This window comes from Oncorhynchus masou, chromosome 23 (assembly GCF_036934945.1).
Source record: "Oncorhynchus masou masou isolate Uvic2021 chromosome 23, UVic_Omas_1.1, whole genome shotgun sequence".
Lineage (NCBI taxonomy): Eukaryota > Metazoa > Chordata > Actinopteri > Salmoniformes > Salmonidae > Oncorhynchus > Oncorhynchus masou.
In genome coordinates this window covers 26,184,963-26,198,235 of record NC_088234.1, presented here as the reverse complement: position 1 = coordinate 26,198,235, position 13,273 = coordinate 26,184,963, and the positions used below count along the sequence as shown (strand labels likewise).

The 13,273-nt window shown below is 42.3% G+C and overlaps 1 protein-coding gene across 3 annotated transcripts in view; it reads left to right on the top strand.

Moving 5' to 3' along the window:
• Window positions 1–13,273, top strand: part of focad (focadhesin) — a 93,078-nt gene that overhangs the window by 22,933 nt on the left and 56,872 nt on the right. For 2 of the 3 annotated variants that reach the window (XM_064931708.1, XM_064931706.1), the window contains exons 1-5: window positions 2,765–2,827; window positions 5,404–5,475; window positions 5,593–5,667; window positions 5,871–6,025; window positions 8,727–8,825. In XM_064931708.1, the coding sequence (XP_064787780.1) occupies window positions 5,419–5,475; window positions 5,593–5,667; window positions 5,871–6,025; window positions 8,727–8,825 (386 nt within the window). In that variant the 5' untranslated portion in view covers window positions 2,765–2,827; window positions 5,404–5,418. Of the gene's footprint in view, window positions 1–2,764; window positions 2,828–5,403; window positions 5,476–5,592; window positions 5,668–5,870; window positions 6,026–8,726; window positions 8,826–13,273 lie in introns of those variants that run through there. The other variant, XM_064931707.1, reaches the window with a different exon arrangement.

Genomic DNA, 13,273 nt, shown 5'->3' with positions numbered 1-13,273 from the left:
CAGCATAAGTTTTGTGTCCATAGGTGTTAAGCCCAGGCACTACAAATGAAAATGAGCTCACTAGCTAAATCGGGTGCAATGGCATGTTGTACATGGTCCCTGACAAATAGAACCCCACAGTGGAGGTGTCATAATACCCCTAGAACCTAGCAGTCAAACAAGGAATTGGTTCCAATTGTTTTTCCACCTTTCACATTTCATTTTTCCCATAGGGGATTTTAGATATACTTAAAATAAGGCCTGTTTTTTATGTGGGCCTGCCCTGGCGTGACATTTCAATAACCATGTAAATCTTTTTAGGACTTTCATCAATACATTCACCTGTATTGCTAATTAGCTGCTAATGTGGCTATCATAAAGAACTACAAATGCCATGATGATTTGAAAGAGACTGACGCATCGAGGCAAAATTAAGAATCTCTGGATTAACTGTCTAATGTTCGCTACATTTAGTAACAAATTAATTGGCTACGTTTCTTTAAACTGACCATTATTTTAATTGTCTTGTGCAAGTTTTAAATTGACACAATACTTGTTAGCAAAGGTGTTAGGGATTTGTAGGAGCTTGGAAGGATTTGTAATCAAAGGAGCTTGCAGTGATTTGTAGTCTTGCATGATGTTTATTTTGATGCTCATTAGCATTTTAGAGTCAGAGTAAATATAGCCAAATATATTGATAAATGTCACCTTGTCTGAGAGAGATTTACATGGTTATCAAAACATCACGCCAGGGTAAGCCTACAAGAAACATAACCCTTATTTTAAGTGTTTTCCCTATGGGAAAAAATGAATGTTGGAAAAACGATTGGAACCCTTTCCATGTTTGACCGCTAGGTTTTATGGGTATTATGACACCTCCACTGTGGGGCTCTATAATGAATTAATAAATAAACACCCTTGAGCTTTGCACACCTGGATTGTACAATATTTGACAATTATTATTTTTTAAATCCTTCAAGCTCTGCCAAGTTGATTGTTGATCATTGCTAGACAGCCATTTTCAAACCTTGCCATAGATTTTCAAGCCGATTTAAGTCAAAACTGTAACTTGGCCACTCAGGAACATTCAATGTCTTCTTGGTAAGCAACTCCAGTGTGATTTGGCCTTGTGATTTGTGGTCATTTCCTTAGTAGGTGATGTCAGAGGTCAGCATGTGGGAGCTCAGGATGATAGATGCGTTTCTACAAGTAATTACCAGTTGGAGGGGCGGTAAAGTGGATTTTTCCCAGTGGTATGTGGTAAATTACCCCTTCCCCCTTGGTACAAATGTAGCGTATGGGTTGAATGTACCCTCCCTTTGCGAAATTTGAAAGATGCGCACCTGCGAAATCTTGATTTGTCCAAATAACCAGTGACAAAAAACCAATGCACCGGAACTATTCCTGCTCATCAGCTATCGGTGCCAATAGTTTCAAGGAAGATCTACTAATCTGACAGCTCTTAATATCGGTAGAATGGAGGCAAGCACAAAAAGATGACCTATTGCAGAGGTGGTGATGCATGCAGTGCCAAACCAAAGCGCCATGACAGGATGGATTACGATCGATTCCTCATCGGTCCGTTAAAACAGGAAGTCCAGAGAAATACCTAACCAATCCAGCTTTGGCCATGGTCACTTACACGATAGAACAATCCAAATCACATCAAGTAAAATTAAATATTTGTATTGCACACAGATTGTTTGCTGAAGAAACACTATAGCCTTGATCACACCGATAGCATCATTGCGCAAAATAGTACACAGCATCATCTGGATATGTGTGCAACAAAAGTTCAACATTCACCTTCTACTACCATTTCTGTCAAACCGTCAACGCTTTTAGTTTGACGCATATGTTCAATAAATCCAACGTATGCACCACACAGAAAGTACTGCAACTGCCTCTGCAACACAATTATGCAATGCAAACCCAGGGTTTCATTGGAAATGAATGTATTTCTGGTGTACCAAAATGCAATGACGCTGTCGGTGTGATCGAGCAAGCAAGCAAACCTGGGATGACATTGGCTATGATTCATTATGATTCAATTTAATCTCTGTGAGGACTGGTTTTGGCCATGCCACTCATCAAATCAAAGTTTATTGGTCGTGTACACAGTTTAGCAGATGTTATAGTGGGTGCAGAAAAATGTTCATGTTACTTGCTCCCAACAATGCAGTAAAATGTCAAACAACTACACAAATAATAATAATAATTTAAAAAAAAAACACAAGAAATCCAGCACATTCACAGAGGAATTTCACTTGAGGTGTCAGAAACTCAAGGCAATCATCCTACGTTGTTCAAGGTCACAGCACAGTTAATTTAATAGAATAGAAACATTTCTTCACACTTGACCATTTCCTGGAAAACGATTTCCATTGTCTTATCAACAATGTTATTTGAAAAACGATTTCCTTTTATTAATGGTATACAGCCATTTACAGCTAAAAGACAATCTCAGTTATGATCTTGCATGCTGAAATGAAGGAAACAACTATAAAAAAAACTTGCTAGTGAAATGTTGATCTCACATTACAGTAGGTTTCTTTTGGCAATTTGGTGTTTTATAGGATGCACAAGACCTATGTCCAGTGATTCCTCCTCATCCTCCTCATTATCAGTAGGCTATATCCAAATTAATGCAAGTTCAAATATATGTATGCAATAATAATCAATTCAAGAAAAATAGGATTCTTATTTTTTTTAAATATGACATCATTCTTTATTCAAATAAGTTTGAATGACATATACGTTATGGAATTATTCAATTGCGTTTTCCATACTTGTTTGACGCTTACTGCTCACCGTACTCCCATGTGTTTTTGCCAGTTCTGGACCAGAGGTACAGTTTGAAGTGTATTGCAATTACAGTGATTGGTTGATCATTTTTAGTTAGAGAGTTTAGGTCTGTATTACGGTCTGTAATGTAAAGGTGTAGACGTTTAAAATAGTGCATGTTTTATGTGGAATAAGATTTCGCGCGCTGCAATCTAACGTTATTGGCTATTCAGTGCAGTGGCCAGTTTAGGAGCCTACGTTAGCTCACCAAATTCATGAAACTTTGCAAGCTAGCCAGGTATAATTTCAACAGACCTTCTGTTAGTTTGTATCTAACTTACTGCCAACTGTGTGTGTTATTTGCAAGTTATCAAGCCCTCAAAATGATTAACCTAACTGAAAGTGACTTAGATGTACAGTAAAGTTAGCTGTAGCTTGATATCTAGCTTGCTACTGAACCAGTATATTTGCGTTAGACACCTCTAACGCCCAGAAAGCTCAGACTCAGACTCCCATTCACTTGCTCTGCAGGCGTTATAATGTAAAACATACGTTAATTGATCACCAAATATGCAGTTTCGCTGAGCAACTATCTTCATTTACTCTCGTTTCGGCCGGTATGTACTAACAAAAAATGTCTACATTTTAAAAGCAACAGAAAAAGAAAAGGCTATTCGGCACTTCCAAATGTGTGTTGAGCTGTTGTGGGCTTCAGACCTGTTCGTGATGAATTGGAGCTTTCTGGGCGTTAGAGACGTCTCTAATGCACAGATGCTGTTTTAGCTAGCTACAGTGCATTTGTTTAACATTTGCAAGCGTCAGGGAACTTGGCGCTTGCAACTCAGTTTCAGGAAACTCATCATGATGGTATCGATATGTCTTCTGTCTCTACTATTAGTAACCCCAGGTACACCAGCAGCTAGACAGCCAGGCTGTTGGTAGAGTTTATGGCAGTCCTACCAAATGTATCCCATTGCATTAACAATGTAAACATAATGTGCTATCTATTTTGCCTGCCTGCCTTAACCAGTAACTACATCGTTTTGGAGGGCAAGCAACAAGCCATAGTCAATTCTGCTATCCACAAGCATTAGGACTGTCACTTTCAAAGGCACAGGAATGAGCATTTCAAACAATGTCACATTGTTACACTAACAATGCCGAGCCAGCAGTACAGGCCTGTTTTACATTGTTAGTGAACAAGTTAAAGGCAGTCTAGAAAACCCTGAATAGTTTAATTTACATGTTTCACTGACCATTGTCCCTCTTTGAGTTTGGAAAATGTGCCATGCAGCACAGTGAAATAACATCTATTTTTTAAAAGACTATATCTGGGTGTCAAACCTCAGCATAGTCGGACTAGAGCAAGTTGAATATGTTTGAACATAGTCATGTAAATCCATAAACGATTTTATGCCATCTTGCTTATGCCTAATTCAACAACAGCAACTTTGTTTTTACACTCTCAAAGAATATGAATGTTAGTTTATTCCCTCTATTGTCTTTTATACACATTTAATAACACTGCACAACAATTTTGGCCACATTTCAATCCCTTCACAACACAATGTCATGTTATGGAACCAAGCACCTTGTCCACAGCCAGCATTGACAGGTGGATTTGATCCTTTAATCCTAGTCAGTCACGTCACAAAGGCCTACGATAAGTTTCAACCATAAACACCAACTTGTAGAAGACAGTTGTCAGAAGTCTACTTTTAGCATTGAATATGAGAGCCTTACCTCGCTATACGTTTGGACTGCAGTAGTGTGGCTGTTTCTGTGGATGCTGTATTAAGGTCGTTGAGAGTGAATGTTATAGCTGCGTCAGGGGCTGTGAATGGGCTGTTGCACACTGTTGGCCTGTCACTTATCAGCTCTATAATAGAGGGGGAACGGGTGGGGCTGGAGTGCGGTGGGGGGCTACATTGTCTCCCATATTCCCCCTCTGTTCAGAGTCTCACACACAGCACATACAGATCTCCCTGGCTATCAGCCAGCCAGGCAGCCAGGGCCCTGACAATAACCATCTGGTAGTCAGTCCACTTCTCTCTTTCTCTGCCTCATTGTCATTCTTTAATGGAACAACAACCTGAGATGGTCCAAGTTTCAATGTATTCAATGTAGCGACTAGCAAACTGCTCGGGGGCCAGTCACCTGTCTGTATTCGGGAAGGTGTCTCGTGAATAATGCAATCAATTCATGCAAAATTATGTCAGTGGCCAATGCCACCTGTCAGAGCTTTAGTTCACACTGCGGGGGTCGTCTTTCAAAGGGATGCAGGTACCTGCTTGGGGGCTGTTCTTCAATGTAGGTACACAGTGCATTAGGCTAGTTGTAGCCTATATGACACAGCAGATGGCTGGAGTTTGGGGAATCACTCTGTCTTAGGGCAGTTCAGCTCGTTTCGTAGGTTGTCATGTCAGTCCACTGGGAGCTAGGACTAAAAATGTAACGTAAAATGTTTCTTTGAAACAAGGCCAGAAAGTTTGATTTTCCAGGTATCCTCTTCAATAACCTTAGTTTTGTTGTGTGCTTTTGTTTTCAACAAGGAGAGCTCCGTTCTATTTAAGTAAATATTCCAGTTTCTGTGCTCTCAATCCTAAGAATAATCTTTTGGTTTTTCTCCCTCACTCGCAGGCATGACCAGAGAAGATGAGTGAGAATTTGAAAAAGAGATTTGACTTTCCCAGCCCGCTCATACAGGCCCAGGTAAAGTGCTGACTGAGAGATTGTCTCTGGATTGGGGATGCAATGGGGGGTCATACTATTCAGGTTATTGTGAGCCAGAATCCAACTCTGTAGTAAGCCTGTTGTCTATGTTTGCAGACGGTGAGGAGTCTGGTTGCGGCTGTGCTGAAAGAGAAGGGCCAGAATGAGAGGATCGGCCAGTCCTCCACCCAGGTAGGTGTCTGGCTTTCAAATTTGTGTCTGAGTATCATGTTTGAGTGTGAAGCTGTGCCTCAGGCTGTGCAATTTGTTTATGACCACATCATGTTTCTCTGACTGTGTCTGACTCCCGGCTGTGGAGGCCCTGTAGGAGCAGTCCTATAGTGGCTGTGCCTCTGCCTCCCCTGTGTCTTTGAATGTGTCTGACTGTGTTGTAGGGCCCAGCTATGGAGGCCCTGTGGGAGCAGTGCTGCAGTGACTGTGCTGCTGTGCGCTCAGCCTGCTGTGACGCCGTGGTGCTCCTGGTAGAGCAGGCCCACGCTGACCTGCACTACATACTCAACAGCGTCCTCAACCTCCTGCCTTCCGCCAGGTATTACACACACACGCTTGTCCACACACACACCAGGGTTTCTGTTTAAAAAAAAATAGCGCCGGACATTTGACCGGAAACATTTTTTTATTTTACTGGGCATGTGAGAAATTTACCGGACCCATATGCATTGGGCACGTAACCTGATTTGGGCATCCACCCACGGTGCTCAGAATGACAGAAATCACATTTAGATGATGGTAATTCATATTAACAGGACATGCAAGTCGAGGATGCAATGATGTGTGGTCCTTGAATTCTGATGTGCTCTTTGAAGATGTGAGAAGAACTGTCCACATTTACTTTTCCTCAGCCAGCAAGACAAGTAACGAACAGCAAAATCACTAGCCTGTCAGTCTACTATCCCCCATTGTAGAAAGTTGACCTATTTTATAGTCAGCTTGTCGAGTAAGAAATAGCCTATCCCAAACAGGCTCTGGGACAGTTTTGGGACGATAGATCCCAAATTCATACAACCAGTAGGCCTGGGCTACATAAAATAAAAATAAAAAAGTTAAAGCAATGAGTTTGATGCAACAGATCAGAATGTGTAGCTTAAAATGTTGAGCAGCTATTATTTCATCACATTATAAGCGCAGCAATACGCACAAGGCAGTAGGCTGCGCTCAAATGTTTGTTCCATAATGCAATTTACGGGGTAAACACTTTTGTCAAAGAGCACTGCACATGCGAGCGGTTTCATGTGACAGAGATGGAAATATCCACTAGAGGGGAGATCTAATAGGATTGTGCCTTTGGCTACTGGACAACGAAAGAAAGTTTATATAAAATAATTGCCTCCACGGATATTTGGGCAAGGTAAGACATGCCTCATAATATGTAGTATAACGTTCAGGTTTCAAACAATTAAGCATATGTTTTCAAAATGCATACGGCCTCTCGCTCATTGCAAAGTGGTGTGTGATGCGCTGATGAAGCCTGCCGTCCGTTGCCTGTGCAGTTTGAGAGCCTGTGGCAGCAGCAGCAGATTTCCCATGGAAAGTATCTGCATGCTGTACGCGTGTGATAAATAAGATGCATAACGAATATCCTGTACACGTGCCAATTTAATTCTACAAAGTTCTGCAAATGAACCTATAGACAGCCGAGCATGACCAGTCAAATGTATTTACATTGACTGGTATTTCCATCAATGAATAGGCTAAAAAGCATAATTTTGCAATGGGATTTTGTTCTTATTCTCCCAGACAACTGGCCAGAGCCAGTTTTATTTCTCTCTTTCAAAATTTCTATAGGCCAAAAGCCGGCGATTACTGGCTAACGGAAACCCTGGCGCGCGCACACACAATTCAGAAAATATGTCTCGGTGTGTATTACAGCCTTTTATTACACGTGCTCAGAGAGTTCAGACAGACTTGGTTAGAGTCAGACTCATAAAAATGGTCTTCTACCGTTGTTCTTCTTCTACGACAGCCTCCCGCGCTCTGTTGAGGTCTTAACAGAGCTTAGCCATACTGTCAGACATGAGCCCCTCCCCTATTTCTCTGTGGTTGAACACTTATCAGGACATCCTGTTACATGGTATTGTCACACCAAACTGTAGAGCAGTTGATCGTGCTATATTAAAAGTCATGGAACTCATTTCGATAGTAGTTCTGTAGCATTGAAAATACACTGCACTCCATGTATAGGCCTAGAGATCATATCTGTGCAGAATGATAACCATGGCCACTATCATTCACCGTATAACATTGAGTATGTTATTTTTTTAAATTTCCGTTTTTGTTGTTGTTGTTAACCAAATTCATTCAGGTCTGTTACAATGGTAAACACATTGAATGATGGTGGCGTATTGGAATCCGAACGCTCTGCGCTGTTGGCATTGACTTGTTCATAACACCTTGGGCCCTCTGCTCTCACTGTAATAAGATGGTAACAAAGTAATTTCACTGAGGAGGGGACACGCTGTCTTTGCCACTCGCCAGGCTGCTGCTACTGCTGACTTTGAGCTATTGATCATGCTGAGCTAATGGCCAGCGCAGCAGGAAATGGAACGCCAAACAGCTTGTGACCTTTCCCATCTCTGATATTATCGCATGCGCCGTCTAATATCATTGTACAAGTGTACAGTGTGCTTCTCTTACTGCAGTGGTCACCAACCGGTTGATCCCGATCAACTAGTCAATCCTCAAGGCATTCATAGTTTATCGCCAAACATTTCTGTAGAAAAGCCAATGATAAAGCCTTGAGCTCCAGTCTTTTAGTCTTTTACTGTTGTCGGTAGGTGCACTTGATTCAGAAGCCCTACGCTGGATAGGCAAAGTGTTCCCATTTTGAACTATTTTATTTGTCTGAAGAAACAAACTCTGCCTACCCGGCGGACCAGGAGAGCTAAATCAAGTGCTCCTACTGCGCTGGCCAATCGGAAAGCTTAAATCTACTACAGCTTCCACAACCCCACAGCAAAGTTTGTCCAGTATGAAGGAAGTATCTACTTCCAGTCATTGTGCTAATGCTAGTTAGCATTGGCTCACGAAACTACCTCTAACTTCCTTCATATTGGACACAGACATAAAAATGGTATCAACAAGTTCATCTGACTCTGGGGATGTATATACAGGGCGTCATTGTCAAAGTCCCGAAGTATCCCTGTAAGGTCCTCTGCACCGTATAATCCTATCTGTAAACTGCTAGTTATACTCCTGGACTTATTGATTTTTTTTCTGCTTCTTATGAACAGGAATGTGCAGGGGTTGATAAAAGTGATAGGAAGGCTTCTCCAGGTGCAAGCGGACCAGCGAGACAAAGGAACGCCCTTCACTTGTCCCTACTCCATCAGGTTAGTCCACTTCACTTGCCGCTAGTTCATCAGGTTATTCCACTTCACTTGTCCCCACTCCATCAGGTTATTCCACTTCACTTGTCCCCACTCCATCAGGTTATTCCACTTCACTTGTCCCCGCTCCATCAGGTTAGTCCACTTCACTTGCCGCTAGTTCATCAGGTTATTCCACTTCACTTGTCCCCACTCCATCAGGTTATTCCACTTCACTTGCCGCTAGTTCATCAGGTTATTCCACTTCACTTGTCCCCACTCCATCAGGTTATTCCACTTCACTTGCCGCTAGTTCATCAGGTTATTCCACTTCACTTGTCCCCGCTCCATCAGGTTAGTCCACTTCACTTGCCGCTAGTTCATCAGGTTATTCCACTTCACTTGTCCCCACTCCATCAGGTTATTCCACTTCACTTGTCGCTAGTTCATCAGGTTATTCCACTTCACTTGTCCCCACTCCATCAGGTTATTCCACTTCACTTGCCGCTAGTTCATCAGGTTATTCCACTTCACTTGTCCCCACTCCATCAGGTTATTCCACTTCACTTGCCGCTAGTTCATCAGGTTATTCCACTTCACTTGTCCCCGCTCCATCAGGTTAGTCCACTTCACTTGCCGCTAGTTCATCAGGTTATTCCATTTCACTTGTCCCCACTCCATCAGGTTAGTCCACTTCACTTGTCGCTAGTTCATCAGGTTATTCCACTTCACTTGTCCCCGCTCCATCAGGTTAGTCCACTTCACTTGTCCTCGCTCCATCAGGTTAGTCCACTTCATTTGTCCCCGCTCCATCAGGTTTGTCCACTTTTTATTTTTATTTCCCGTGGTATGACTTTGTGGGCCAAATAGGACAATACACACCGCTCTATTTCTCAACTTTACTGTGACCACATGAGGAAAGATGTCTAGGCTACTTTTGATTCATAACATCAAGTTAGGTTCTGAGTGTGAGACTATTGATTGGAGTGGAGTGCGGGTCTTTGAGTCCACATCACTTATCACTACTCCTTCAGGTAATTCCATGCTTGCCATGGCGCATAGTGGCAGCCTTGGTAGTTTACTCCTGCAAATGTATCCTTAGTTATTTGTAAGTGTTTTCTATGTGCATTGTTTCATCAACTTTTAGCTGATCAAGTATTGAACACAGAACAAAAAATGTTACCAACAACGTTAAATTAGTTAACATACTTTTGGTCATGTAGTGTATGTGGACGGACACCTGCTCATCGAACATCTAATTTCAAAATCATGGGCATGAATATGGAGTTGCCCCACCCCTTGCTGCTATAATATCCTCCACTCTTTTGGAAAGGCTTTCCGCTAGATTTTGGAACATTGTTGCGGGGATTTGCTTCCATTCAGCCACAAGAGCATTACTGATGTAGGGCGATTAGGCCTGGCTCGCAGTCGGTGTTCCAATGAATCTCAAAGGTGTTCGATGAGGTTCCACACCGATCTCGACAAACCATTTCTGTATGGACCTTGCTTTATCCTCAGGGACATTGTCATGCTGAAACAGGAAAGTGCCTTTTCCAAACTGTTGCCACAAAGTTGCAAGCACAGAATCGTCTAGAATGTCATTGTATGCCGTAGCATTGAGATTTCCCTTCACTGAAACTAAGGGGCCTAGCCCGAACCACAAAAAACAGCCCCAGACCATTATTCCTCCTCCACCAAACCTTACAGTTGGCACTATGAATTGGGGCAGGTAACGTTCTCCTGGGATCCACCTAACCCAGAAGCGTGATTCACCACTCCAGAGAATGCTTTTCCACTGTTCCAGAGTCCAACGGCAACGAGCTTTACACCACTCCAGCCGACACTTGGCATTGCGCATGGTGATCTTAGGCTTGTGTGAAGCTGGTCGGCCATGAAAGTCCATGTCATGAAGCTCCTGGCGAACAGTTCTGGTGCTGACGTTGCTTCCAGAGGCAGTTAGAACTCGGTAGTGAGTGTTACAACTGAGGACAGACTTTCTTTTCACGCTTCAGCACTTGGCGGTCCCGTTCTTTGAGCTTGTATGGCCTACCACTTCGTGGCTGAGCCATTGTTGCACCTAGATGTTTGCACTTCACAAATAACAGCACTTCCAGTTGACCGGGGTGGCTCTAACAGGGCAGAAATTTGATGAACTAACTTGCTGGAAAGGTGGCATCCTATGACGGTGCCACGTTGGAAGTCAGTGAGGCCATTCCATTCTTCAGTTAGGCTATTTTACTGCCAATGTTTGTCTATGAAGATGCATGGCTGTGTGCTCATTTTATACACTTGTCAGCAAAGGGTCTGGCTGAAATAGATGAATCCACACATACTTTTGTATATACAGTGGGGCAAAAAAGTATTTAGTCAGCACCACTTGTGCAAGTTCTCCCACTTAAAAAGACGAGAGGCCTGTAATTTTCATCATAGGTACACTTCAACTATGACAGACAAAATGAGAAAAAAAAATCCAGAAAATCACATTGTAGGATTTTTAATTGATTTATTTGCAAATTATGGTGGAAAATAAGTATTTGGTCAATAACAAAAGTTTATCTCAGTACTTTGTTATATATCCTTTGTTGGCAATGACAGAGGTCAAATGTTTTCTGCAAGTGGAGTGTGACTGTTTGAGGTTGTGGACAGGTGTCTTTTATACTGATAACAAGTTCAAACAGGTGCCATTAATACAGGTAACGTGTGGAGGACAGAGGAGCCTATAAAATAAGAAGTTACAGGTCTGTGAGAGCCAGAAATCTTGCTTGTTTGTAGGTGACCAAATACTTATTTTCCACCATAATTTGCAAATAAATTCATTAAAAATCCTACAATGTGATTTTCTGGATTTTTTTTCTCATTTTGTCTGTCATAGTTGAAGTGTACCTATGATGAAAATTACAGGCCTCTCATCTTTTTAAGTGGGAGAACTTGCACAATTGGTGGCCGACTAAATACTTTTTTGCCCCACTGTGTGTGTGTATATATATATATATATACATTGTATTTGACTACTCATTTGACTACTCATTTGACTACTCATTGTATACATTGTATTCAACTAGTTCATTGTTTGGATTCAAGTACCAGCTCAGATCATCCTTGATCCTCATCTCTTTTTTATCTCATCTTCCATCTACTGGAGCAAAGGCTGGACCAAAAGATTCAGAAATGGAAGCAACTATCACTCACTACACCCAAGATTTTCTCAGAAATGTTTAACATATTAAAACAACCCTGTGCAGGGAGCTGAGCAACAGCCTTAATTAAGCAAGACGAGATCTTGCGGAAACAATACAGATGACGGGGCGGTAGGAGACTAATTAACAAACTTAAGTCTGTTGTACTGCTCGGATTACGAGTGCACACATCATGCACAACTGGGGCTTTTAAAGTCACGGTCCATAAACAACAAAGGTTTACTACTGAATGGTATCATCACTAATAGAGGTCTAGACATTCTCTTTCTCACTGAGACTTGGTATCAGCCCAATGAGTACATATCCCTCCACCAATTCCCTCCATCTGGCGACACCTACCTGGACTGTCCTCGCACATCCGGACAGGGTGGCGGATTGGCTGTAATCTGCAGGACTGACAGCACTGTGATTTTACTGCAGTACCAGCTGTCCTGTTTTGAATGAATGTCTTTCAAGATCAATGGCTCTGTATCAGTACTGTCTGTGTTCATTTGTTAGCCTCCCTAACATTCCTGCTGAACTATCTGAGCTACTAACACCCCTGCGCCCATGGTATGCTAGAGCTTGGTGATTTCAACATACATGTCGTCTCCCCTGACTGCAGTCTCTCTACCGGCCTGGCGGATGTCCAGGACAACTTTGGACACCAATAGCACGTGGACTTTGCCATCCACAAGAAAGGCCATAAACTGGACCTGGTCTCCACAGGCGTGGATCTCGCCAAATTGGAAGGAAATGTGTCAGGGCTGTCCGACCATAAACGTATCACCTTCACCTTAGCTATTCCTCTACTCATTCGGCCCAAGAAACACTGCATTCAGTTTAGAAGTCTGAAAACTGTAAACACTGGCCAGTTTACTAAATCGATCTCTACCTGCCAGTTACTGCCTCTGGCTTAATACAACACTGCCTTGGCCTCCATACTGGATGAAGTTGCTCCTTTGTCTTTCTCCAAATCGCCTCCCTGGTACACTGAAGAGCTACGCTCTTTCAAAGCAACTGGCCATCGTCTAGAACAACCGTATAAGAGAACTTGGCCAACTATACATGCGCAGATGTAAACTCAGCAAAAAAAAGAAACGTCCTCACTGTCAAATGCATTTATTTTCAGCAAACTTAATATGTGTATGAACATAAGATTCAACAACTGAGACAACCTGAACAAGTTCCACAGACGTGACTAACAGAAATGGAATAATGTGTCCCTGAACAAAGCGGGGGTCAAAATCAAAAGAAACAGTCAGTATCTGCTGTGGCCACCAGCTGCATTAAGTA